Raw genomic sequence first — 21,684 nt, forward strand, 5'->3', positions numbered from 1 at the left:
TAAGACTATACCCAAAGAAATCAAATCTTCTTATATGCATATCTTTCTACATAGAAGTGATGATACTCAATTTACGTTGTTTAAGGTGAGGTATTCTGGTTGACACCTTGCACAATTCCATTGCACGTTGGTTCCGCAGGTACAGGTAACACAGGTGCATATTGCATATAATGCGGTTGCCCAGCAACTGCATACCAGTGTTCTTGTATGTTTGGTGGTGGAACGTTATATGAAGCTGGTGGAGGACACATAAATGGTGGGAATAATCCCGAATAGGCTTGTGCATAATCTACTCCAGGATACATGTGCGGTGTAAATGTTTGCACGTTGTTGTTATCGGGCATGTCAGAGGGTGGTAAACAAGAGATTGGGAAAATTCCTGGATTTGGGGGATAATACGAATTGGCAAACGCGTCTACCTCGTTTCCATAGTACGGCAATGGAGAATACATGCCTTGTTGCATGTACGGGGTTTGATAGGAGTTCACTGGATTTGTAGGAGGAGCGTGTACCTGAGGTAGTGAGCGTGAACGTTGATAGTTTGAAGCATCGCCTTTCTCTTGTGACTTTGGAGACTTAGCAGTCGATCCCCAGGATGAATACTGATTGCCTGATTGTGGAAAGTTTTGACCACCACGTTGTCGATCTGCAGAAAATACTAATTTATAGTGAAATTAAATGAAGCAGGAAACTTATGAACATCATTGGCGTATACTACCTGAATTCTTCTTAAATCGTGCACTTGTTCCATTTTTATTTATGCGAGGGGAGTCTTTATTAATAGGATTCTGTTCTTTTACTTTCTCTGGCTGAGACTGCGGTCCACTTTTCCTACTATCTTCTTTTAGACTCTCTGATTTCTGTATTTGCCCATCTTTCGCACTGTTCACGCATTTATCTCCATTTTCCTGGCAAGGCGATGAAATTCCAATATCTTTGTGCTCATTGCCGTGTTCTCGCTTTTGCGGTGATAGTGTGCAATTTTGCATCGCACTGGTAATATTCATAATTTCGTCTTCATTTTGAGGTACACCTTTTTAACACATTCGTTAAGGAAAATAAATATATGTATAAATATAACATTTATATTAATGTGAAGTTCAGTATACCTTGGTACCACTGTTCGAAACCAGGTGATTGTCCATTTGTTAAATAATTCCAATTACTGTTACCTCGAAAGTACTGTGAAATAATTGAAAATAGGTCATCTAATTCATAAAGTAATATATAGTAACTTAAATGTAAGAAGCATACCTCTAATCCTAAGTTGTAAAAAAATCTCAATGTAAATGGATCTAAAAGGAGAAGATATTTGTAAATACGATCTTCCCAATTTGTACGAGAAAAAAATATTTATTTAGATACCTGATAGAGGTAGGTCACTGCCATTTATATCTACGCTCTTTTGTACAGAACAATTAACAGAGCGTAGCGCTTGATCCATTTGAGATGCACAAACAGAGTCTCCTGTATTTTTAATGTTACCAATTATTAATAATTAGTAAAATTAAAATAAAATAACTATTTTATGATTACACACCAGGATATGGAGGGCAGTAAGCTTCGTTTTGTATTCTTTGTTTTGAATATGAGTTCAATCCATCATTATTACCCATATTCATGACATCATCAGACTTTGAATTTTTACCTAATTTATTCTCAGAATTTTTATTCGCGAATGAGTTTCTTTCTTTACGAGTTTTACCATTCTCTTGTCTGACGTCTATTGCGGAAGACTGACCGTTGTCAAGAATCATTCTCGTAGAATACATTTCTGAAGAATTCTGAAAAGAGAAACGTTCTTACTAATTTTGATGTATTGCTCATTTGTACGATTATTAAACGTTTCGAATTACCTGAACTGAATAATTGGAACCTTTTTCTGCGGTATAATTATCATACGCCTGTTGTTGGTCTAACTTTCTAGAATAAAAATTATTGAATAAGTCATAAATGAAATAATGATATGCAGGTCTAATTAATTACTACAGGTGAAATATTTACAGTGCTTCGGTATTCCACTGAAAGTTGTTTTTGTTAATGTCATTAACATTATCATTATTATTTCCATGTCTATCAGTATCATTTGATAAAATATTTATGTTGACAAGTGACTGCTTAAACTTACGCGGAGATGGGCCACACATTTTTTTCCATTTTTGAGCTATTAAAATATGCAATCAATGTTTTATAAAAATATATGTGTAAATAGTGATTATATTTTCATTATCAACTAACTTGTTTCTATAAGGACGTTTCTTTTGCATACTGGTAACCAATTACTGTGTTTACTTTTCTTTAAAGGCAGTGGTTTAAGAGCACAGTATGGTACAATTCTCTTCTCCCCTAATTCTTCTATAAAAACTAATACAGGACCTTGATTTTTGCTCATTTCCTGAATGTGACCATAGAAAAATGTGGGATCCTGCTTGCCTTTCTTCTGCAATGCTTTTGCATCATTACTATTAATATCCTTTTCAAGAGAAGATACGCAAACAATATTATTATTAGCTTTGTCGAATTCTTCTTCATTGAAGTCCATTTGCACTAAGCATTTACCACCAATTTGTAATTCATGACTATTGTGCCTAGTCCACCCAGCATTTTTCACCTCTGAAATATTTAAATGCATGTCATTTTCTGTAATGCAATAATAGAACTTTTAATACAAATTTTTATTACCTCTTCTGATTTCATGCCATATATCAAAGTCAGTGTTACGGTAAATATTAGGATCAAGAGCTTTTGCAACTCTATAAGGGAAAGGTGGTATATTTTTTACTATAGTTTGTACATCTTCCCCCTCATAGCTTCCATTTTCAACCTTATTATATATTTCCGCAGTCAACCGACTAAGTACACATAATTTAAGTTTATATTGTTTCTGATTAAGTATTAGCAACATAAGTATTAATCAACTTACTCTCGTATTTCAACATTGTCCTTAAGAAAAAATTTGTCATGCCTGAATGTAGCACTTCGGTCATGTAACATTTTATAAACAGTAGATTCTATATTACTCATTTGAAAGACATCCTTGTACAAAGTCCGATAAACAATAGCTGCAAATCATTTTGTGAAATAAAACTGAAATAGGACCTTAAAAAGCAAAGAACCTATGAAGATAATAAAGTTCTTACATTGGCAATAAGCAGCAGATGCAACAAAATCTCTAGTGTAAATAGTTTCATATTGCTTCTGTGGAGTATGACATAAATATATTGCATCTTTGAAACCATTATTAGTAACAGTGTGATGAATTTGCTTTTGACCATTAAATATTATAAATTCTCTCTTGTAAAGCAGTGACATGGCTTGAATTTCATTCATGCCACCCCACTCAGTAAAACATGCCATTTGTTCGAGATAATCATCAAATGGAATGGGTACATTCTAAGGAATAAAATTGAAGGTAAAATATGAAAATGATCCACTCAGGTATTGATTGATAAACGAAAGTAAAAAAAAATGATTCAATTACTGTGTGTATGAAATCTACCTCTTCAAACAAATGTCTCATTTTTCTCATAAATTCTACACACTCTTTCCTAACTCTTATATGATAATGTTGCGTCATATAAATTTGTTCACTGACTGCTCTGAACAAACAAGTTGGATCTCTAGGTGCATGTTTCCTAAAATATCCTTCAACTTGCAACCATTCATCAACAGGTTCCTGTGCACGTTTTGAAGGTTTCCTAGGTGATATTTCCATTTTCTACAAGTTAAAATAAAGAATTAAGGAACCTGTTCATTTCTTTCATTCACTTATCAAACTGAATCTAAAAATACAGATCCTGCGTACATACGATTACTATCTAATTCAGTAAACTATTTGTGTATAAAAATACCGAAATTTTACGATAGGGCTCCCTCCCTTTTTTGTCAGACATTCGATTGTAAACTCCGCTCTCTAAGTGCGTCATTAATTAATAAACGTAAACACTCAACAATCATAAATGGGCAAGGGGACAGTCACATTTATCAAAGATTCGATATCTACGATAGTGATTTCGTTCGACCGAATAAAGATAATGGACATCGATATGTGTACTGAATTATGAATAGCCAATTCGAAAATAAATTAAGAAAAAATACTGAAAGGAATCACACTTATACCTGATTAGGAAAAAAATGAATGATTTGTCGATACCTTGATCTTAGCCGGTATTGTCAATGATAACGAAACGTTTGAGAACCTACTACAAATTACTTTGCACACGCGATACCAGCATGGCTACCAAAGGACTAGCAACAGGTCCTTTTTCGTGACTCGCGAAGTTGTTATTAGAATCGATTTCTATGAGATTATTGGACGGATGCGAACTCATCGACCAATCGTGATCGATATTTTTTTTTTTGCATCAGAAAGGACTCCACTGCTATAATCTGTTTCAGCTACGAACATTTCCTTTGTTTACTTTTCCGCGCGTTATTTCAAACGACGTTAGAATCTTCAAAGGAAACGGTGTCCCGACAAAATCGAGTTTTTTGTCGAATTTTTTGTCAATACGATATGAAACGGAAGTGGTTGAAACATCATAAGACTTCTTTACAAATTACCTTTTTATTCGTCGTAATTTTTATCGGAATGACAATGCGATGTGTACGAAATATTAAAAAAGTACAATAGCCCGTTATATAAAATATGATTTTTACAGAAATATAAGATCAACCGCTGTACCATTGCGATATATCTGTAACGCATGCAATGCTACCAATTTTGTTGCTATCGAAAATAACGTTTGCCTGCGTGCAGAGCTTTCTTAGTATAAAAAGTACATCCTTTGGCGAGTTAGTGCTTAAGGAGACGGATGTTGAATCGAGCCCAAAATAATGCAACGTTGGTAACGTTAGGAATTGAGCTGATCGTTTATCAGACTTCATGTTTTCAGTTGAGTTTGGGCCCAAATCCTCATCAGCGTTTCGCTGTTAATAGTACCGTGTAAAAATCGACTTGTACATCTCGCCGAAAGGAACGCTCATGGCGGTAGGATAAGTATAATCATAAGATTACATTAACACAGTTTTTTCGCATTCTCTCCTTATTTTTTTTCCTGTCGGCAATGTATGAATAATTATTATAAAATGTCATGATATAGAAAATGGAAGAAATGACGAGTCGCTGCTCCTTTTCCTTTCCGTGCTTTTTTTTTTTCATTTTCAAAGCTTCGTTTAAGCAGCGCGTATTTTTTCCGCGTCGATCGCTAAAACAGAAAATATTCCTTATAATCCACTCATATCTTTCCTTTCTATGTCTTTCCATAGATATAATTTCAGCTTTGTTCACCTTCTTTGGTCGGCAAGGGATTCTTCTCAAGCGTTTCCGCGTGTTTTAATTTCGCAGGATCGAAATTCTCAATGCCAGACATTAACTGTTGCTTTCCTTTTTCTTGCTGGATCGCTGCACCAAAGAAATCAATTCGCGTTAGTTTCTTATACTCGTATTTTTTTCAAAAAATCGTATAACGAATTGGAAACGCGATACTGTACCATCTTTATCGGGTAGCGGATTCTTTTCCTGAGTTTCGGTATGCTTCAGACTAGTCGGGTCGAATTTCTCGATACCAGCGATTAGCGTTTGTTGAGTTTTCTCCGCGGCTACGTCTACAAAATAACACAAGAATGTCAGAAAAACGAACTGTACGAAGAGCTATAAGAAGATCTGTACAATCTGTAGAAACAGAGCACATCTTTTAAGCAATATTGTTTTAACTGTTCCCAAGCGTTTTCTAGCAAAGAAAGTCCAAGCTATGACGTGTTAGTACTGCGATAACTTTGAAACCGTTTATCACCGAGGCGTACATAATTTTGCACCATTATCGACGATAATGCAGGGTACGCGACCGTCCAACGGCCGTGTACATGCAAAATAACCCCTCCTAAGCTACTGAAACAACATAGCGAAGTAAAAAAGATGATCTTCCATCGTGTATGTTCCGATCGAAGCACCAGAAGCCAGGAATCGCCCCACAAGAAATTCCTACCACCGACCAAAGGGACACCACACAATCCGAATGGCACAATCGGCCAAAAAATATCGTGTCTCTCATACATTAGCTACTGATTTGTTAAATCAATTAACTCCGCAAAGCAGAAATATCTATGCTTATTTTAAATATAGAAAGTTGTCTAAAAGTCACGTGTCCTGAAACTAAAATTGTAAAAAATTCCAAAAGTGAAAGTAATCGTATTGGCTTGTGAAGAAAAATATTGAAAAGAATAATGCAAAATATTTGTTGGTCGATTGCATGTTCTCCCAGCGGTCGACATATCATTGCGATACCTTTGGCGTTGGGTAAAATAATCTTCTCTTTCGTGTCGGCGTGTTTCAATTGATCTGGCTTAAAAGACTCCACATCGTGAATTAATTCAGAATGCCTTCGCTCTTGTCGTACGTCTACATTTTTAATAAACGAATTACTGTTTGCGTTAGGACTCTGATCACGGGGTTATACATATATTTCTTAATGTAAAAAGACGCTTTAACGAAACAAAAAACGCCGGGAAATGACGTGATTTGCGGTTATACCTTCGGCGGAAGGTAAAACGTTTTTCTCAGCGGTCGCGGCTTTCTTCATGCAGCCGTGATTGAATCCCTCTAATTCGCTTTTCAAGTCTAAGGCTACTTTTGGCAGGTCTTTCAACGATGGACTCGACATGGTGCTGTGTTGTGCCCCTTAATCTGGAATAAAAAGCAGATTCTTATTATTAATTAATAAAGCATTCCATTAGATCGCATATTGCGAGTAATTTAACCCTTTCGAGTCTGTCAAGACACATGCGTGCCACGTGTTATAATAAAATGCCTAATGGAATAAATATATCCCCATTTGGCTTGTTTTAAAATTAATATATACAGTCAATAATGTCTTTTAAAAAAATTCGACTCGAAAGGATTAATCGACGTAATTTCCATGAGATTTGTGATTCGCGGCAGCCACGAGCAGGTATAACCTCGACAAATTATTCGTTAACAATGAATGGAGTTATAACCGAATCTATTAACGCTCAAATGCCACAAGATTTTACGATAAACTACGTGACATTCTTTATTTAAAAATAACGCGTGTTCTTTCATTTTTTATACTTTGCAGTCCGTAAGAGTCCGCTTCGGCTGCCAGGATCCAGAGAATAAAATTACGTGGCGAGAAGAGTTCCAATTACAAAAATGACATTGACAACTTGAATCAATCTGAATTTAACCGTTGAATTTTCTTCATAGACGCGATACGTTTCTGTTTCTACTACCATTGATAATAAAATTCATCTTTTATCGAGTTAACCCTTTCGTGACTAAATGATTTTTTTAGCATTTCTTATTTTTATTTTTATTCTCTCTTTTTTCGTTAACTAGATTTTAAACGTCAATCTAGAATTCCTAGATACAGAAAAAATAGTAAATATTATCCCACAAGTCACAAAAGGGTTAATCTATCAATGACTAATAATTTAGATTATTTTGGGTATTAATTTGGGTTGTTTTAAAAAACTCGATATTTGTTGTGTTCTCTTTTTATACATCGACTTTCCATACAGTTATATTTGGAAGCAACTTCAATGATTTTCGTATTTTTTGTATCTGCCGATTGAAATACTACCGGAAATGCATCGGTTAACTTAACAATGTAATTGCTCGAATTGTTGCTTGCACAATTGAGCAAGGATCGAAGTGTAAACACATCGGAAATAACAAAACGAGGGAATGTGTCGATGTCAGCGAACGCGACAGTTCATTGTATCGTGTTACTGGGAATGAAACAAGGTTGCGTTTTCTCTGTGTGTGCGTGTTTATCGACACGTATACCGATAGAGTAGAGATTTCCACGTAAAGCTTACGAAGCTCATTGTCAGAGATGTTGGAATGTGTGGTCGAACGTAAAGTACATTATTCAACGCTTTTGAAATTCTTTTTTTAGTAAGGACAGCCGTTTACCCGCGTCAACGATCGAAAAAAATGCAACTTACAAACGATTTCTCATCTTGACGCGAGATGCAAATCAAAAAAACTTAACTGTCATAAATTCCGAACGAGTAACGGCACTGTCTGGCGCATGCAAAGGTAGGTAAGCGTTGCTCGTCTAGTATTTCCGGTCTTCCAGCTTTTTGCGAGCGAAAATAACGGATTTGCTGTAATTACGTTTCCTTGAAATTGAATGCGTTAAATCGTGTTAAAACAACACCTTTTCAGTGTTCGTCTTTAATTATTAAGAAATCTACAGGGTAGATCATGCAACGCGATCATTTTTATTATTCGCAGGATTTTACCTAAAATTATAAGGTTATGTCTGAGAAAGTCGAAAGTAACCTTGAAAATTAGAAAATAGGAAACAGTGTACGCGTTAACCCTTTCGTGGTCGAATATATTTGAACTTCTTCTATTCTTATTTTTTTTTCGTGTTAATTAAGCTTCTAATATTATTTTAAGCGCAGAGAGAAGTAAGTGGAGATATGTGTGCCACAAATCACAGAAGAATTAAGTGGACCATCATGTGTTTATGTAAATTAAGAGAAGATTGTATGAAGGAAAAATGTGTTCGCTGTTCCTCTCTAAATTTTCCTGCTGTAATGTATCATCGTTACGAAGCGGAAGTGGCCAGAAGCACGACCGATTTCCGGTCCGTGCTTCCCTCCACTTCGCTTCTTGCCATACGCGCCTCTTCACGTTATTTCTTACTGAATTGTAAGTATTCTTGCAACGCAGAATCTTTCTCGCATATAACCATAAGTATTTGAAAAACTGAGGAAAATTAAGGTAAAATTTTACGAAAATAATGTGAAATATCTTCGATCAATATTTATTTTTTATATCTGACTCTGTCTATAAAAACGTGCATTCACAATAACTGCGACGCAAATGAAAGTCCCTTCGCTGCAAGTCGAAAAATAATTTATAGTCTTCGCACGTTCCAGCGACTCTCGTCGCATATTTGTACGTATATAAATGTATGATATTTTGAATCTGGTGCTTATAGCGTTTTATTTTACGTGTGTGTTAAACCAGTGACACACAATCAATTGCCATTTTTTCACGTTTACGAAATTTCGAGGAATTCGTGGTAACAGTTTTACCAAGCAAGGCTTTGTAAAATTCATTTTTTGCATAGCGAAAAAAAGGTGAACGTAATTAGCTAAATCCATGTCTGTAGGTTCAACGAGAGGCGAGTGGATATTTAATTAAAAACGTTTGTGCACCACTGAGCGCACAATGACTCATACTCGTTCAGTTCTCCCCCATCATTTCTATCGCTGTTTTACTCACTGTGTTTTACTTTCCACGTTTAGACGACTGTTTCTTAAAAACAAATGTCAGAGGGTGAAGATTGCACGAAATAATCGCAAGATTTTTCTGCATTCTAAACGACTAATTAAGCCATCTTACTATACGCTTACTAATTAATTACTATACATAGTAACATAGTAACGTAGTCACAACTCGTTGTTATTTCATAAAATTGAACGATGTTCACGTTAGAAAATGATTTCATTCCAGTGATAACACGATAGATAGATATCTACTCTGGTGAATCGAAGAAAAAGATAACAATTGCATCGTCGATAGCGGCCAAGAAAATGTGTTAAATGAAAGTCAGCTAGCAGTCGAAGAAAACGTCGATTTACGATGGAAAATTGGGTAAACGAACGAGAAGCGATGGCTCCGGCGCGTTTCGAGGGATACATGCTCCAACGATGGGTCAGCATCGACAAGGCTGTGTATAGGTCCTTATATGGTAGCTGGTCGCATGGCTGTATATAGAGAGAGCTCGAAAGAGGACGAATACGCAATCATGGAGCATACTCGCGTCCTTTACGTATCTGTTTGCTGAATATTTCTTCTCTCCCTGTAGCACGCGTGTAGGAGTCTTGCATCGAGTGCATGCACACATACATACGCGCAACGTATCCGCGCACACGCGGTGCACGTAACGGTAATAAAACGAAGAGGAGATACCTCGATTAGTTGTGTGTGCGGCTAGCATGGTCGGGTAAAACGCGTGGTACACGCGAATCGAGCGTAACGATACTCACTTCGATCAATCTCTTTAAAGGCTACTATGTCCAATGCCATACACTACTGTGCATAAGTAGTTGGAGATGGACATTATTGGAAATGTATGAACTACACTTCAAGTAGAATTTTCTAATATGGTTTTGTCTACAGGCTGTATGAGGTTTACAAATATCGATGAGAATAACATCTGATATCAGTTAGTACAAATAGAAGAGCATGCAAATGCATTCCATATGTGTTAAGTAATGTGATAATGGTCAAATAGTAATGCATAGTAGTGTACATGCTCCTTATATCTTATATTCTTATTATTTTTAAGAATAAGTATGACCTGTGTTCAATTTTGAAACTCTTTTTATTGTGTATATACATGCCTGTACCGTAGGACCTCGATTAATCCTTGGTATATCAAGATAAGTCCTTTGAGAACCTTAATACTAATTCTCTAATACAGCTTGATCTTTGATTTGGGTCTCGGGTCGATTAATCGAGGTTCTACTGCATTTTGAGTCGTGAAATCTGGCGGCGCGTTATAGCATTAAGTCGGTCGATTTCACAGGAGTCAGGAAGCTGAACGGTGGCCTGCTCGAACGTGTATCTTGGATTATCGTGGCGACGGAAGGAGAAATGAAAATGCTCGGTACGGTGTCTGGAGAAATCACGATAAATTCTACTTGATCTCGCAAGGAGAAAAGAGGTCTGTGAGTTAATAAGGAAACTAGGTTGCTCGCATGGACGCGCTAGCCGGTTTACACGACGCGTTGGTGTAAGTACAGCCACGCTTTAAAGTCAAGCTCATCGCGATTGATAGAACCTCCCGCGAAATTCACGTTTAAATGGCCAATTTCGTAGGAAACCTTGCACCCATTGCATATTCTATCTTTTCCTCTATATTGCCCATTGTACAGAATACAAATGATAACCAAAAATACAAGAACTACAATATTCATCGATTTCAGGTACCTCGCCAGTCAATTGCCTGGATCCAGCTGCAAGTACGTTCGATCACTGAGGGATATACATCTGAGAGTGCCCTTAATACTGCGTATACTCATAAATTAGACTCTAAAAAGCAACTCGCGACAGTTGTACTCTCAAGTGGTCCCGTATCCTTCAGCTATGTCTCCACTAAAGCAAGAAAGAAGAATTTTTTTAGCGTTCCATATATATCCTGGAAGTCAACGCTCGTTGCCGAATGTGCCGCCCTAAATCGAAACAGAACTCAAACGTTTTTCAGTGTGGACTTAACTTTTCGCGAGATAAAAACATTTTGGAGCACGCAGCAACCAGAGGCGACAAAATGTTCCTCGTTGCCTCAATGAAGACAGCTTTACAGTCGGTCGTTAACGAGTTGGCGCGGGCCGCCAATTAACCAGGACTAATCGCGTTTAATGGAGGGCCTTCGGTGACGTATGCAGCCGTTCGATTCGGTGCGAGAAACGAACAGTCTGTATCGACCGGTGGGTTGCACTCTGCCCACCTACGTGTTCATGGTGATACCCACGTAAAATGGTACGTCGTGCGCCTAGAAAATGCGTGTGCGACGCGATTCCGTGTCGCGCTCGTGCCCGAGGTAAACGCGATCCTGCCTCCCATCCCGTTCCCTTCCGTTTCTGTTCGGTTCCCTGCCTCTCTCTCGCTCCTGGGCGACCGTGACGGCTAACGAACCCTGGACGCGCGCGTATCGTATCGAGCGGTGGCGCGTACGTTCAGGGGCGTATTACGTGTTACTAAGCGGCGCGGCCGCTTGTATCCAGCCCGCGAATACGACTGGGACTGAGGTAAGGTAAATGTCCCAGTAGTTGACCAGGTCCCAATATCTGAACACTTAAATCTGAACGTTAATTTTATGCGATTTTAGGCTTCAATTCTACTGTATTAGATAATCTTGTTAAAAATAAAAAGTAGTGTCATAAAATAGTATCCACAGTTCCTGGAACCTCAGGACATACAGTTTTAGATTGTTTACTTACTGGGATGTTTGAGATTTTAAGCGTCTAGGTATTGGGAGATTTACCTTACTTGTCAGGTTTTAATCTTGTGGTACTTTGGATAATCAAGATTGCACTGTACTCTTTTCACTTTAGTTAAAAATAGATTAAATTAGACTTCATTTTTTCAGGTACTTCAAGTTTGATGACTAGGCGATTTTAGTCGCTTTTCTAATAAACCACTGATGGATATTTGATAACTAGATTACAAATCTTTATAGTACAGATTATTGTATATATTTGACAGAGTTTGAAAATTGCAAAATCTTCAAAGATCGATTGAATTATTGCAGAAACAGCAAAACGAAATACGAGGTACGCTGTATTACGTATACAATAAGCTGTGCCTGAATACGAGTGTGAGGGGATTTTTCCTACAATCAAGGCTCGTGAAACGAGTGCCTCAAGGAATGCACCGTGAATGAACAGAGCCCCCAAAGAAATCCCTCTGACCCAATCTCCTGGATCGTAGATTGCTCTCGCCATTACGCTTCCGTGCGACGAGCGACATCCTGCGGCCTCGATACTTAACGGGGGTGCGGTATAAATAACTAAAATTCAGATATAAGAACTTTACAGCAATGAATTTTAAAAAACTAATTTTCTGACCTGAGAAATATATTTCAACAAATAATCAGTTTTAGGTCGTTCCAATTGCATCCTGCTCGTTAATTACACCTTGGAAAATTCGAAATTGAAACGAATAATAGTCGTGTCGTGACCTCCGCGTGGATCAACCTTGAAAATCTTCTAAAATGCATCAGGATATTTCTGTCGCGAAACGTGAATGAAATTAGCTCTCGCGCAGGTACGTCTGTGTACGTGAGCTCGTACACAAGGGGTTGCATTGAGGGAAGGTCGACTGGTGGCAGACGGTTTCATCGATTGGCAATGCGGGGGTCGAAGAGTGGGGTTCGTGAACTCCGCAACTATCTGTATGTACTACATAACGTATCGACGACCTCGGCTTTCATGGTCATGGGTAAAAAGGCGATTTTTAATAGATCGCGTGGGATCGACACGAATCTCCTTTCCTTCTCGCCGCAGCCGACTACACGCTCCGTCCAATAACAAAAAAGATACATGTACACATATTCATGAGACTGAGCTTACGAGTCGACTCGTTTTAGGCCCTTCCTTGGACTTCCAATCTCGATGTGGAATCCGATTTTTTCTTCAATTACGATTTTCTCGACGCAACGTGAATCGATAAACAGATTTTGCGGAATACTTATTCCAAAGAGTTTCTCGTTCGCCTTGAAGTGAACCAAACTCGTTCGGGACATGATAAGATGCAAATACTTGTGGAATCTCCCTCGGAGAAGGTATGGATACATAAAATTACGCGCGTCTAATTACAGTAATATGTAATTCGATTTATGTTCTACATTAGAATTCTTTTTTAGATGCTCGACAGTGTTTGTTACCTACCAATAAATAATTCTGATTGAGTTGTATCAGTTAAGTGTTGAAAGCGAATGGGTTGGATAGCAGATTAATTTTTCTAATAATCTGCGTCGCAGCGAAAGACAGGAAATTGTCGAGCAACCATAAGGGAGATGTGCTTGCCACTCGGCAACGAAAAACGCATTGGTACGGCCGATGCGCAGCGGAGTGCATCTGTCAAAACCACGCCCTTGCCCATCCTATCGTATCCCAATGTACATACAGAAACCCACCCGTGACGGGACGCGACATCCAAAATTCCACGAAAAATTCAGCTGGAAATTTACACCGAAACTATGTTACTCTCAATTTGCAGAAACATTATTCGTCTATATCTCATCCCTAAGGTAAATACAAGAAATCTTTCGTAAAAGTTCCATTACTCCAATTTTCTAAAAGATTCGAATGCATTTTCAGATTCAATATGCATGCCAACATCTGACAGAAACTATATGACAATTAATTCTATCCTCCGACTGGCCACCACAGAATAATTCGATTAAAAATATCGCCGATAACCGATCACGGAATAGGTCAGCGCCGAAAAGAGATTCGTAATGCACGGAACGCGTACTGTGATTTGACCACACCCCTCAGTTTTCGATCGCCGAACGAAGTCGATCAATATCAGGACAAAAAGGTATCGGTAAGCTCTTGACCAGCTCGCTGGTCGAAAAGACAGAGAACGACCGCGTATCGAGAACGATCATCTGCATGTAGTTTTCGCAACGTTAAAGTCACACATACAAGCGCGCGCGCACACACACGCACTCGTATGCACAATCGTTTATCGCCTTTCTTCGAGTCGGTGAAGAAAGCCGGTCGCACGCGAGCTGATAGAACGTTCACTCGGAGAACAAATTTCTTGCATGAAATTGCTGTGTAAAATGTGTGTATGTGTGTGTGTGTATTGAAATAACGTATGCGTACATATATATTATAGAAAGAGCACTGACCTGTCAGTTGTCACTGTGAGAGGTAGGCGAGCGCAAGGAACACCGTCCAGCCGAACGTTCAAGGGCAGGAAGGAGACGGTACACTGACTGACCGGCTAGCAATGCCGCGGCACGTAACACCAGGTAACACCAGCGAGCCACTCTTCCCTCTGCTGATCCTACGCTCGCAGTGTTCGGCTCCTCCCCACCACGAATTCCGACTCCGAGCTTCGGCGAATCGCGTTCTCTCATTCACCACCTCCCCTCTATCAGACATCTCCTACCATCCTTTGAACGCTTCCTCCAATCGTCTCCTTGACCGTCATCCGAGGGTAGCTGACTCACCCTTCGCGACGAGAATGATTTCACATTCGTCGCACGAAAAACAAGTCCACGTTCTCTTCAGCGTGAACATGATTTTCTTTTTTGCCTGATTTGTCCCAATAACCGTTAATTTTAGTCAATTTTAGGCTTAAAAATAAAAACGGGTGTCACGAAATGGTATCCTGTTTCTGGGATCATATAATTAAAATATCGGGAAACGCAATTTTAAGTTGTTCATTTACTGGGGTAATTGATATCCTAGGCGTTTAGGTATTGCGATATTTACCTTATATATTTCGCGGCATCTGGTAAATATGAGCATATATCGAGGTTGCTTCAGAATTTGTTTAAGGACAGGGAGCACCGTTGCTATATCAGACAGAGAAAAGAGAGTAGGGTGAAACTTTCAGGGGGTAACGAGCTCGAATGACTCATCGTGTAGTTATCCCAGCTGCATGTCATATGGCAGTCCCGTTGGGTGTTTCCAGTGCTTGGGAATTGTAGGATTTACTGGGGTAGATCGATTTTCTTGGGGACGTGTAAAATGGATACCCTGTGCTATCTTTGAGCTGGGCTAAAATAGTAATCTTAGAGACGCATTGAATATGTTTTCTAAAGTCAAATTGATTTCAACTTCGAATTCGAAATCGCTGTTTCTTTTCAGTTTTGATAAATGTTCGAGTCTAAGACTTCTGGCTTTGAACAAGAATTGAAATTATAGATATGAGTAAAAGTTAATTATTCTATTTCCGCGTTTAATATCTTTCACGCAGCAAAGATATAAAACTAAGAATATTAGAAAGAAATCAGAGATTTAGTGATGTATGATGACTGCTTAAAATGAGAAATAAACGTTTATGCCGATTCGATTCACTCGATTGCACGAACCAAAATGACCTGTGACCATTCGCCTCAAGTTAAGTTACATATACCCCTTCCACTCCACTGAATATTCGAATCCACAGCTCATGCTTGTTATATTTCTAAACTTATAAAAAATCTTTATTTTCCTTATACTAAACATATAAATGTTAAGAATTTACTTCTGTACAAAGTATCGAAAATTGGACTGTTATGAATCACCTCAGTTTCTATCACTGAAAGGATTGTTGTTCCTCTTCGGGACTAAGCGAGCACTCAACATTTTGTTGCGCAACGAAAACGCTCTGCGTCTTTGCCGTCATGTTTCCCTGTGAACAATACCGTTCCAATAATTCTCTGTTGCTGTACTTGTCAATGCACTATACGTACCTGAGTCACTGTAGTGGTAGCGTGGCTACTACTGGACATACAAACAACCACTAACTTCGGTGCGCCACTTTGTATATGCGTTTTCTGTTGGGCGACACTGGTTTGGGCGATCTTCACTTGTTGCTGCTGCGGCTGTTGCTGCGGCTGTTGTTGCGACTGTTGTTGTTGCTGCTGTTGCTGTTGATGTTGATGTTGTATCGTACTTGCATTGATGTTGGTGGCGGTCGGTGTTTGCGACCGTGATTGTAAGATGACAAATTTCTGACCACCGCTAGTTGTTGTTCCGCCAGCAGTCCTGCTTGTACCAAACATTATTGTACGTCCAGTTTGTTGTCCAGGACTGGAACTTGTTACTTCAACAGCAAAAAGGAAATGAGCAAAGATCGGTACAATTAAAGTAGATACAAATAATTTGATATTATACCAAGTAAAATTACCGGCTTGCACAATGGTTTTTCCTGTACAAGTGGGGCCTTGTTGACTTGTCGTTAGGGCTGTCGTTGTTGATGCAGTTGTTGCTAGTGTTGCTGGTTGTGTTCGAGCTTTTGCAACAGCTGCACATAATGCAGGGCCTATATAACCATAATCCTGTTTGTAATCTTCCACGTAATCAGGCGCAGATCGTAACGTCTTCAAAACGGGTGCGACTGCTTTCTATAAAACAGTATAGTATCATTGTATTATGGTATTTCATAATTGCAATAAAGCTGCAAGTAGTAAAACTATTTACCACAATTAAAGTCTTTATATGACCTGCTCCATTTTTATCTACGCTCGACAAACCTGGCCCCTCGATGCATGATTCAATGCGTTCAGAAATTGATTTAATTTTGGGAATGACTAGAGCTTTGATCACTTCTGGACCTAACTCGCACAATCCCTCAATTGCACCATACAGAGACGCTAAAGGAGTCTGAAAAAATAATTATTCCTTTGCTGTCTTCTAAATTGACCACATTTTATATTTATTATTAATTTACCTGACTGTTTTTAGCCAAGGCTTGACTGAACATTCTAGTAACTCTGGTTTGCACATTATTCGTGGATGTATTGAAGTTCTTGCAAATTTGGGCCATTAGTCGCGAAGCGAAATCACGCAGAGCCCAGTGATTATCTACTTCTGGTCTCATACACAATTGTCGCGAAACTATACAAGTTGCGATGGATGGTATCAGTTCATGTAACTATAAATGTGGACATTAAAATAGTTGAACAAGAGACTCATTATAGATTATAAAACAAGAATACGTACATATTTTTCTAAGTAGAGACTGGGATTATCTAAAAGAGCTTTAACCATGCGCATAAGATAAATAAGAAGCGCGAGATTATTTTGGACGACGTTAACGCGTACACCTTCTGCGATGAATGTGCACATTCGCGCCAACATTTCATGTAAACCAGGATCAGCGGAAAGGGATTGCAGTGCCTCGGCTCTGCGTGCCTCATCCGATCCAACGCAAGCTTCCGTAATTTCTTTATAATATAATTGTTGTTCAACGCTCAGTTCGTGAGTTGCTAATTGCTTCACGTGAACAGTTTCTACATTACGTAATTTTTGACTCTTGCCACCTCCACCTGGTTTTCCAACACCCATGTTTTGATTCTTATTTGCTAGCTTACTCGTTGGATCAACACTCTCCAACTTTTGAACATCTGTTTGAATATTCAGTATAATGTTAGTAGCATATAAAAATACTGTAGAACCAAAATCATTACCTTTAGAAACTGGAGGCGGATTCTCTGGAATGGTGGGTTGAACTCCATCTATACAAAGCCAATGGGCACGTAATGTAATTTCTAGAGGTAATTTGGGCCATGTTTGTCCACCAGACATAGATATAACTTCATTAAGATCGATCTCTTTTTCTTCTACAAAATGTAATTCTCTACCACCCCCAGAAGCAAATCGAAATGGTACATGGTCTTTGGCAAAAAATCCATAAGTTGGTTCAATATTTTTCACTTTCAGGGCATGGTCAATATCATGAGTAGTCATACGTTGGCGTTTACCGTGTCTCATAAATTTAGCAGCATCCTGTCATATGAGCATAAAAATTACAAAATATAGTTTCTATAGATGAAACGTGAATGCAATTTATTTTTAACATAATAACATACAAACCTGTATAATTTCTTTAAGTCTGTAACTAACATCCTCAGCTAAATCTTTAGCAGCTTCATCAGGAAAATTTCCGACTCCTATACTTTCTGCGATCACTTTTATTGATTCCTGAGACAATGTGGTCCCATAGATGGATTCGCTTTCATTCATCTTGAAAGTATTTTGTTCGTCGCATTCCATACGATACACAAAATATTTATTTTTCTGTGAACTTCCAAGCTTATTAGGATAATGCACAAATGCACGTCTTTTCTATAGTAATCCTCCACGTATAATATTCATCGTAATTGCGTAGCTACAAACATCAATTGAAATGTGTGGATTATCACATTTTGTAACAAGAAGTATTGTATCAAAAAATATTTTAACGTGAACACTGTTAACAAATAATGTATTGTATGTCACTTGCAGACTTTCAATCTTGTTCAACAAAATGTTAACCTAACAAATGGCAACCTACGATCCTTGGCGCTGTTTGGCGCTCAGTGGCGCTCAGTAACTGTTTATGATATGGTATAGTTACGTTTATGGATATTGGATACACAGTACGCTCTGCTGGTGACTGTCAGAACTTCGCGAAGCTTACAAAAAATTATCGATAATGAAGAAAGTGACACTGTATGTATATTGAGTTCTCATGGGACCCATTCGCGCGATCACGGACGGATGGAATGTAAACAAAAGACGATGGGAAAGTAATATGCGTTGTTTATAGATGCAAACATAAGATGATATTAAAGTATTAGAGTGATTCATTTAAATTCTGTTGAAATCATTTTATTACACGTATTTTACATCATATTTTGAAACGTCAATATGATTCCACAAAAGTTACGATTCTGGCCAATTTTTGATCGATTAAAGCCAGAAATGTTATTAAACATCCATATGGTTTTTGTGTATGGTAACGTTTCTTTTTTTATTATATTATTTTGATATATTTTCTTTATGCTTTCATTAAATTTCTTTATGAAACAATAAATGGTTAGTAAGTTTTGATTAGAACATCTTAAGGACTTGTTTCAGGCAAAGGCACAAGTGCTTTAATCGTAACGCATGATAAAATGGTATATGGCCTAGGAAATAACGAATCAGGTTGCCTTGGAATAGGCACTTCGTCTGATACTTGGGTCCCACAGGAAGTTAAAGAATTATGTAATAAAAACATTAAAACCATTGCATGTAATGACCAACTACAGGTTGTAGCTGTCACAGAAGAAGGAGAGGTATTAAAAGTTTGTTTATTCATAAAATTAAGTTTATAATGATTAAAGGAATTATCAAATTAATTTCATACTAATTAAAAAACACAAATTATGCTTAAGATGTATTCTTGGGGACATGTATCTGGTACCAGCAACGAACAATTGACACCAATCATTCTAAAGTTCGATTGGATTAGAAGACCTATTGTGGATATAGCTTGTGGATCTAGCTTTTTTCTCGCATTGACAAGTGATGGAGAGGTACAGTTTTGAATGAAAAATAGCTTTTTATTTTTTTGATAATAATTAGTCACATGTTTAGGTATATGTTTGGGGTGAAATGAACTGTCAGCAAATAATTCCTAATAGTAGTACACTATTACGTAATCTAAATGTTGTTTGCATTAGTTGTACCTATAGCTCGATCGTGTTAGTTACAAATAATGGAGAAGTGTATACTAATAAAAACCAACAAGTGGGAAGAAGTAATGTACCATTGAATGCATTTAATATATCCCTACGAAAACTTGAGCGCCCTGATGATATTTTTATAGGTATTGAATCATTATGTGTATAGATAAATGAAAATTTTACTAAATACTAACCATTTGTGTTCACAGAGAAAATAGCCTGTGGATATTCACATACTCTTGCACTGAGTAACCTAGGAGGCCTATATGTTTGGGGTTCCAATACATATGAAGAACTTGGTCTTAACACCTCTAATTTTGGATGTCCTCCAACTGAGGTAATGACATAATAAAATTATACAACTGAAGTAAGAACAATAAATGTTTTACCAGTTAAAACTGAAAGAAATGGGGCAAGTGTTGGACATAGCAGCTTCCTATAAAAGCAACATCAGCATAGCTATGGGAGTATGTAGAAAGGTGTTTATATGGGGTAGGTGTCAAGGGACAGCATTCAAATCTCCATTTCTTACTCCGCTAACATGTTTGCACGACGCTTTCGCGCTTTATTCATCACCCAGAGTTATGCATCAGCCGCTAATCTTTGACGATCGCCAGGAATCTGGTTTACTAGTTCATCTGAGGAAAGCATTCGATGATTCTGTACGTAAAATAATTGTTTTCATCTGAACAATTCTTACTTTAGTACTATTTCTACTTTTTTGTTTTTTAGACTAGTAGCGATCTTACTGTAAAAGTGGAGGGACGATCTATATTTGTCCACAAAAGTGTTTTGAAAATACGATGTCAGTATTTCAGAGCTATGTTCCACGGAGTGTGGGCAGAGAATAATCAGAAGTAAGTTAATTTGTTTAATCTATAAATGGAATTTGTTTATTACACATATATGTTACAGCGTTCTAGAACATGATCAGTTTTCTCACGACGTGTACAAAGCTTTCTTGAAGTACTTATATACGGATGAAGTTGATCTATCTGTAAAAGATGTAGTAGGTAAATATTTTCTCACTATAGTTCACGACCTATTATGCAATTATATGTTTGCCTAAAAAGAACTTGCAGAATTGGCGCATACTTATTGCGAGAACAGGTTGAAGAGGGTTTGCATAGAAATAATGAAAAACAATATTAGTGCAGAGAATGTATCTATTTTGTATACCGAAGCTGTTAAATACAACGCTAAGGTAAAGTCTCATGTATTATTTTTCAAAGTATCACCAACATTTTTAATATATTATTTATTTTTAGGAATTCGAGGAATACTGTTTGAATTTTACTTTAAAACACATGACTAAGGCGATACTGTCGCCACATTTTTTTGAACTAAATAGATCTCTAATGAAAACTGTTTTGATCAGAGCTGCTGAAGCAGGTGTTTTTAAAACATGATTTATAATCCTTATTCATTTGATCCTGTGATGTATCTAAGAGTACGTTATCTAAGACATTATCTAAGTACATTATCTAAGAGCCACGATCTCGTTGCGATCATTTGTTTTAAATAAAATTAATTGATTTTTATAATATGTGTAAATTAATTGCAATTTAAGCAAACCAGGACTTACACAATAACACAGTAACACATCATGTACATTTGTCTCTTGTGTCATAATTTGTGCTTTGTATTCATTCATTATGACCACATCTTTATGCTACATATTTGTGAAAATATGTGTTTAGCCACCTAGTGACGACATCTATGAATTAAAGTTTCTTGCTAAACAATACTTCTGTCGCCATCTAACAGCCATATGTAGGAACTAACTCTCCAGAATAGTCTTACTAATGCCATCTATTGGAATTTTTTTAGCAATAGGTGTCGTCGCTAAAAATTTGAAAGTTGTACATAGGCGTCACTTTCTTCATGTGCATTTTATGAAAGCGTTAGTTCGAAAATTCTCGCTAGATGGCTAGGTATTTTGCGGTTTATATTTTGACCAAATTGTTTAAATCCTTTTTTGCAA

At 37.6% G+C, this 21,684-nt stretch overlaps 5 protein-coding genes and 2 long non-coding RNA genes across 13 annotated transcripts; 3 read left to right on the forward strand and 4 right to left on the reverse strand.

Annotated features, from left to right (window-relative positions):
• Window positions 1–68: 68 nt before the first annotated feature.
• Window positions 69–3,457, reverse strand: LOC143185190 (uncharacterized). The gene is made up of 12 exons (XM_076387971.1): window positions 3,141–3,457; window positions 2,924–3,062; window positions 2,683–2,852; window positions 2,239–2,613; window positions 2,005–2,164; window positions 1,857–1,923; window positions 1,541–1,784; window positions 1,366–1,467; window positions 1,255–1,295; window positions 1,110–1,182; window positions 719–1,033; window positions 69–646 (listed from the first exon to the last, which is right to left on the reverse strand). Exons 1-12 carry the CDS (start codon window positions 3,355–3,357, stop codon window positions 81–83), a joined length of 2,469 nt encoding a protein of 822 aa, XP_076244086.1. The 5' UTR covers window positions 3,358–3,457; the 3' UTR covers window positions 69–80.
• On the reverse strand, window positions 3,374–3,715 carry LOC143185193 (deubiquitinase otu-like). The gene has a single exon (XM_076387975.1). It carries the CDS (start codon window positions 3,713–3,715, stop codon window positions 3,374–3,376), a length of 342 nt encoding a protein of 113 aa, XP_076244090.1.
• A 1,353-nt stretch (window positions 3,716–5,068) lies between these two features.
• On the reverse strand, window positions 5,069–14,545 carry Cib (thymosin beta cib). 2 transcript variants are annotated; one of them, XM_076386477.1, is made up of 6 exons: window positions 14,406–14,545; window positions 6,533–6,685; window positions 6,287–6,400; window positions 5,494–5,607; window positions 5,291–5,404; window positions 5,069–5,207 (listed from the first exon to the last, which is right to left on the reverse strand). In XM_076386477.1, the coding sequence occupies exons 2-6, from the start codon at window positions 6,660–6,662 to the stop codon at window positions 5,176–5,178; spliced, it is 504 nt and encodes a 167-aa protein (XP_076242592.1). In that variant the 5' UTR covers window positions 6,663–6,685; window positions 14,406–14,545; the 3' UTR covers window positions 5,069–5,175. The 2 variants fall into 2 exon arrangements, with proteins under 2 accessions (XP_076242592.1, XP_076242593.1); XM_076386478.1 differs by lacking the exon at window positions 6,287–6,400.
• On the forward strand, window positions 8,482–12,229 carry LOC143184335 (uncharacterized). Of its 2 annotated transcripts, XR_013002760.1 has the most exons (5): window positions 8,482–8,683; window positions 9,494–9,694; window positions 10,572–10,778; window positions 10,972–11,524; window positions 12,135–12,229. It is a non-coding gene; the product is annotated as an uncharacterized LOC143184335 (long non-coding RNA). The 2 variants fall into 2 exon arrangements; XR_013002759.1 differs by lacking the exons at window positions 10,572–10,778; window positions 10,972–11,524; window positions 12,135–12,229 and having other exon boundaries at window positions 9,494–9,890.
• Window positions 13,218–14,021, forward strand: LOC143184334 (uncharacterized). The gene is made up of 3 exons (XR_013002758.1): window positions 13,218–13,328; window positions 13,410–13,796; window positions 13,867–14,021. It is a non-coding gene; the product is annotated as an uncharacterized LOC143184334 (long non-coding RNA).
• On the forward strand, window positions 14,408–21,244 carry LOC143184332 (RCC1 and BTB domain-containing protein 1-like). 4 transcript variants are annotated; one of them, XM_076386472.1, is made up of 11 exons: window positions 14,408–14,528; window positions 18,496–18,988; window positions 19,111–19,310; window positions 19,410–19,550; window positions 19,612–19,843; window positions 19,910–20,037; window positions 20,093–20,362; window positions 20,433–20,557; window positions 20,616–20,713; window positions 20,774–20,904; window positions 20,969–21,244. In XM_076386472.1, the coding sequence occupies exons 2-11, from the start codon at window positions 18,901–18,903 to the stop codon at window positions 21,107–21,109; spliced, it is 1,554 nt and encodes a 517-aa protein (XP_076242587.1). In that variant the 5' UTR covers window positions 14,408–14,528; window positions 18,496–18,900; the 3' UTR covers window positions 21,110–21,244. The 4 variants fall into 4 exon arrangements, with proteins under 4 accessions (XP_076242587.1, XP_076242589.1, XP_076242590.1 ...); XM_076386474.1 differs by having other exon boundaries at window positions 20,783–20,904; XM_076386475.1 differs by having other exon boundaries at window positions 18,496–18,702.
• On the reverse strand, window positions 14,712–18,502 carry LOC143184331 (transcription initiation factor TFIID subunit 6). 2 transcript variants are annotated; one of them, XM_076386471.1, is made up of 9 exons: window positions 18,085–18,502; window positions 17,679–17,997; window positions 17,212–17,615; window positions 16,940–17,143; window positions 16,690–16,872; window positions 16,397–16,613; window positions 15,960–16,312; window positions 15,792–15,898; window positions 14,712–14,730 (listed from the first exon to the last, which is right to left on the reverse strand). In XM_076386471.1, the coding sequence occupies exons 1-8, from the start codon at window positions 18,262–18,264 to the stop codon at window positions 15,803–15,805; spliced, it is 1,956 nt and encodes a 651-aa protein (XP_076242586.1). In that variant the 5' UTR covers window positions 18,265–18,502; the 3' UTR covers window positions 14,712–14,730; window positions 15,792–15,802. The 2 variants fall into 2 exon arrangements, with proteins under 2 accessions (XP_076242586.1, XP_076242585.1); XM_076386470.1 differs by lacking the exon at window positions 14,712–14,730 and adding an exon at window positions 15,206–15,691.
• Window positions 21,245–21,684: the final 440 nt, after the last annotated feature.

The sequence above is a fragment of the Calliopsis andreniformis genome, chromosome 10 (assembly GCF_051401765.1).
Source record: "Calliopsis andreniformis isolate RMS-2024a chromosome 10, iyCalAndr_principal, whole genome shotgun sequence".
NCBI classification, from domain to species: domain Eukaryota; kingdom Metazoa; phylum Arthropoda; class Insecta; order Hymenoptera; family Andrenidae; genus Calliopsis; species Calliopsis andreniformis.

Excerpts from the sequence above, each read along its gene's own strand:
- LOC143184332 (XM_076386472.1), top strand. The coding sequence starts at position 18,901 with ATGATTCCACAAAAGTTACGATTCTGGCCAATTTTTGATCGATTAAAG. Across the intron at positions 18,989-19,110 it reads CCATATGGTTTTTGTGTATG|GCAAAGGCACAAGTGCTTTA; the intron begins GTAACGTTTCTT and ends GACTTGTTTCAG. Across the intron at positions 20,714-20,773 it reads ATCTGTAAAAGATGTAGTAG|AACTTGCAGAATTGGCGCAT; the intron begins GTAAATATTTTC and ends TTGCCTAAAAAG.
- LOC143185190 (XM_076387971.1), bottom strand. The coding sequence starts at position 3,357 with ATGGCATGTTTTACTGAGTGGGGTGGCATGAATGAAATTCAAGCCATG. Across the intron at positions 1,924-2,004 it reads CAGTGGAATACCGAAGCACT|AAAGTTAGACCAACAACAGG; the intron begins GTAAATATTTCA and ends TTTTTATTCTAG. Across the intron at positions 647-718 it reads ACGATTTAAGAAGAATTCAG|ATCGACAACGTGGTGGTCAA; the intron begins GTAGTATACGCC and ends TATTTTCTGCAG.
- LOC143184331 (XM_076386471.1), bottom strand. The coding sequence starts at position 18,264 with ATGGAATGCGACGAACAAAATACTTTCAAGATGAATGAAAGCGAATCC. Across the intron at positions 17,144-17,211 it reads GTCTCTACTTAGAAAAATAT|TTACATGAACTGATACCATC; the intron begins GTACGTATTCTT and ends CCACATTTATAG. Across the intron at positions 16,873-16,939 it reads CCTTGGCTAAAAACAGTCAG|ACTCCTTTAGCGTCTCTGTA; the intron begins GTAAATTAATAA and ends TTATTTTTTCAG.
- LOC143185193 (XM_076387975.1), bottom strand. The coding sequence starts at position 3,715 with ATGGAAATATCACCTAGGAAACCTTCAAAACGTGCACAGGAACCTGTT.
- Cib (XM_076386477.1), bottom strand. The coding sequence starts at position 6,662 with ATGTCGAGTCCATCGTTGAAAGACCTGCCAAAAGTAGCCTTAGACTTG. Across the intron at positions 6,401-6,532 it reads CGTTTTACCTTCCGCCGAAG|ACGTACGACAAGAGCGAAGG; the intron begins GTATAACCGCAA and ends TTAAAAATGTAG. Across the intron at positions 5,405-5,493 it reads TCCGCTACCCGATAAAGATG|CGATCCAGCAAGAAAAAGGA; the intron begins GTACAGTATCGC and ends TCTTTGGTGCAG.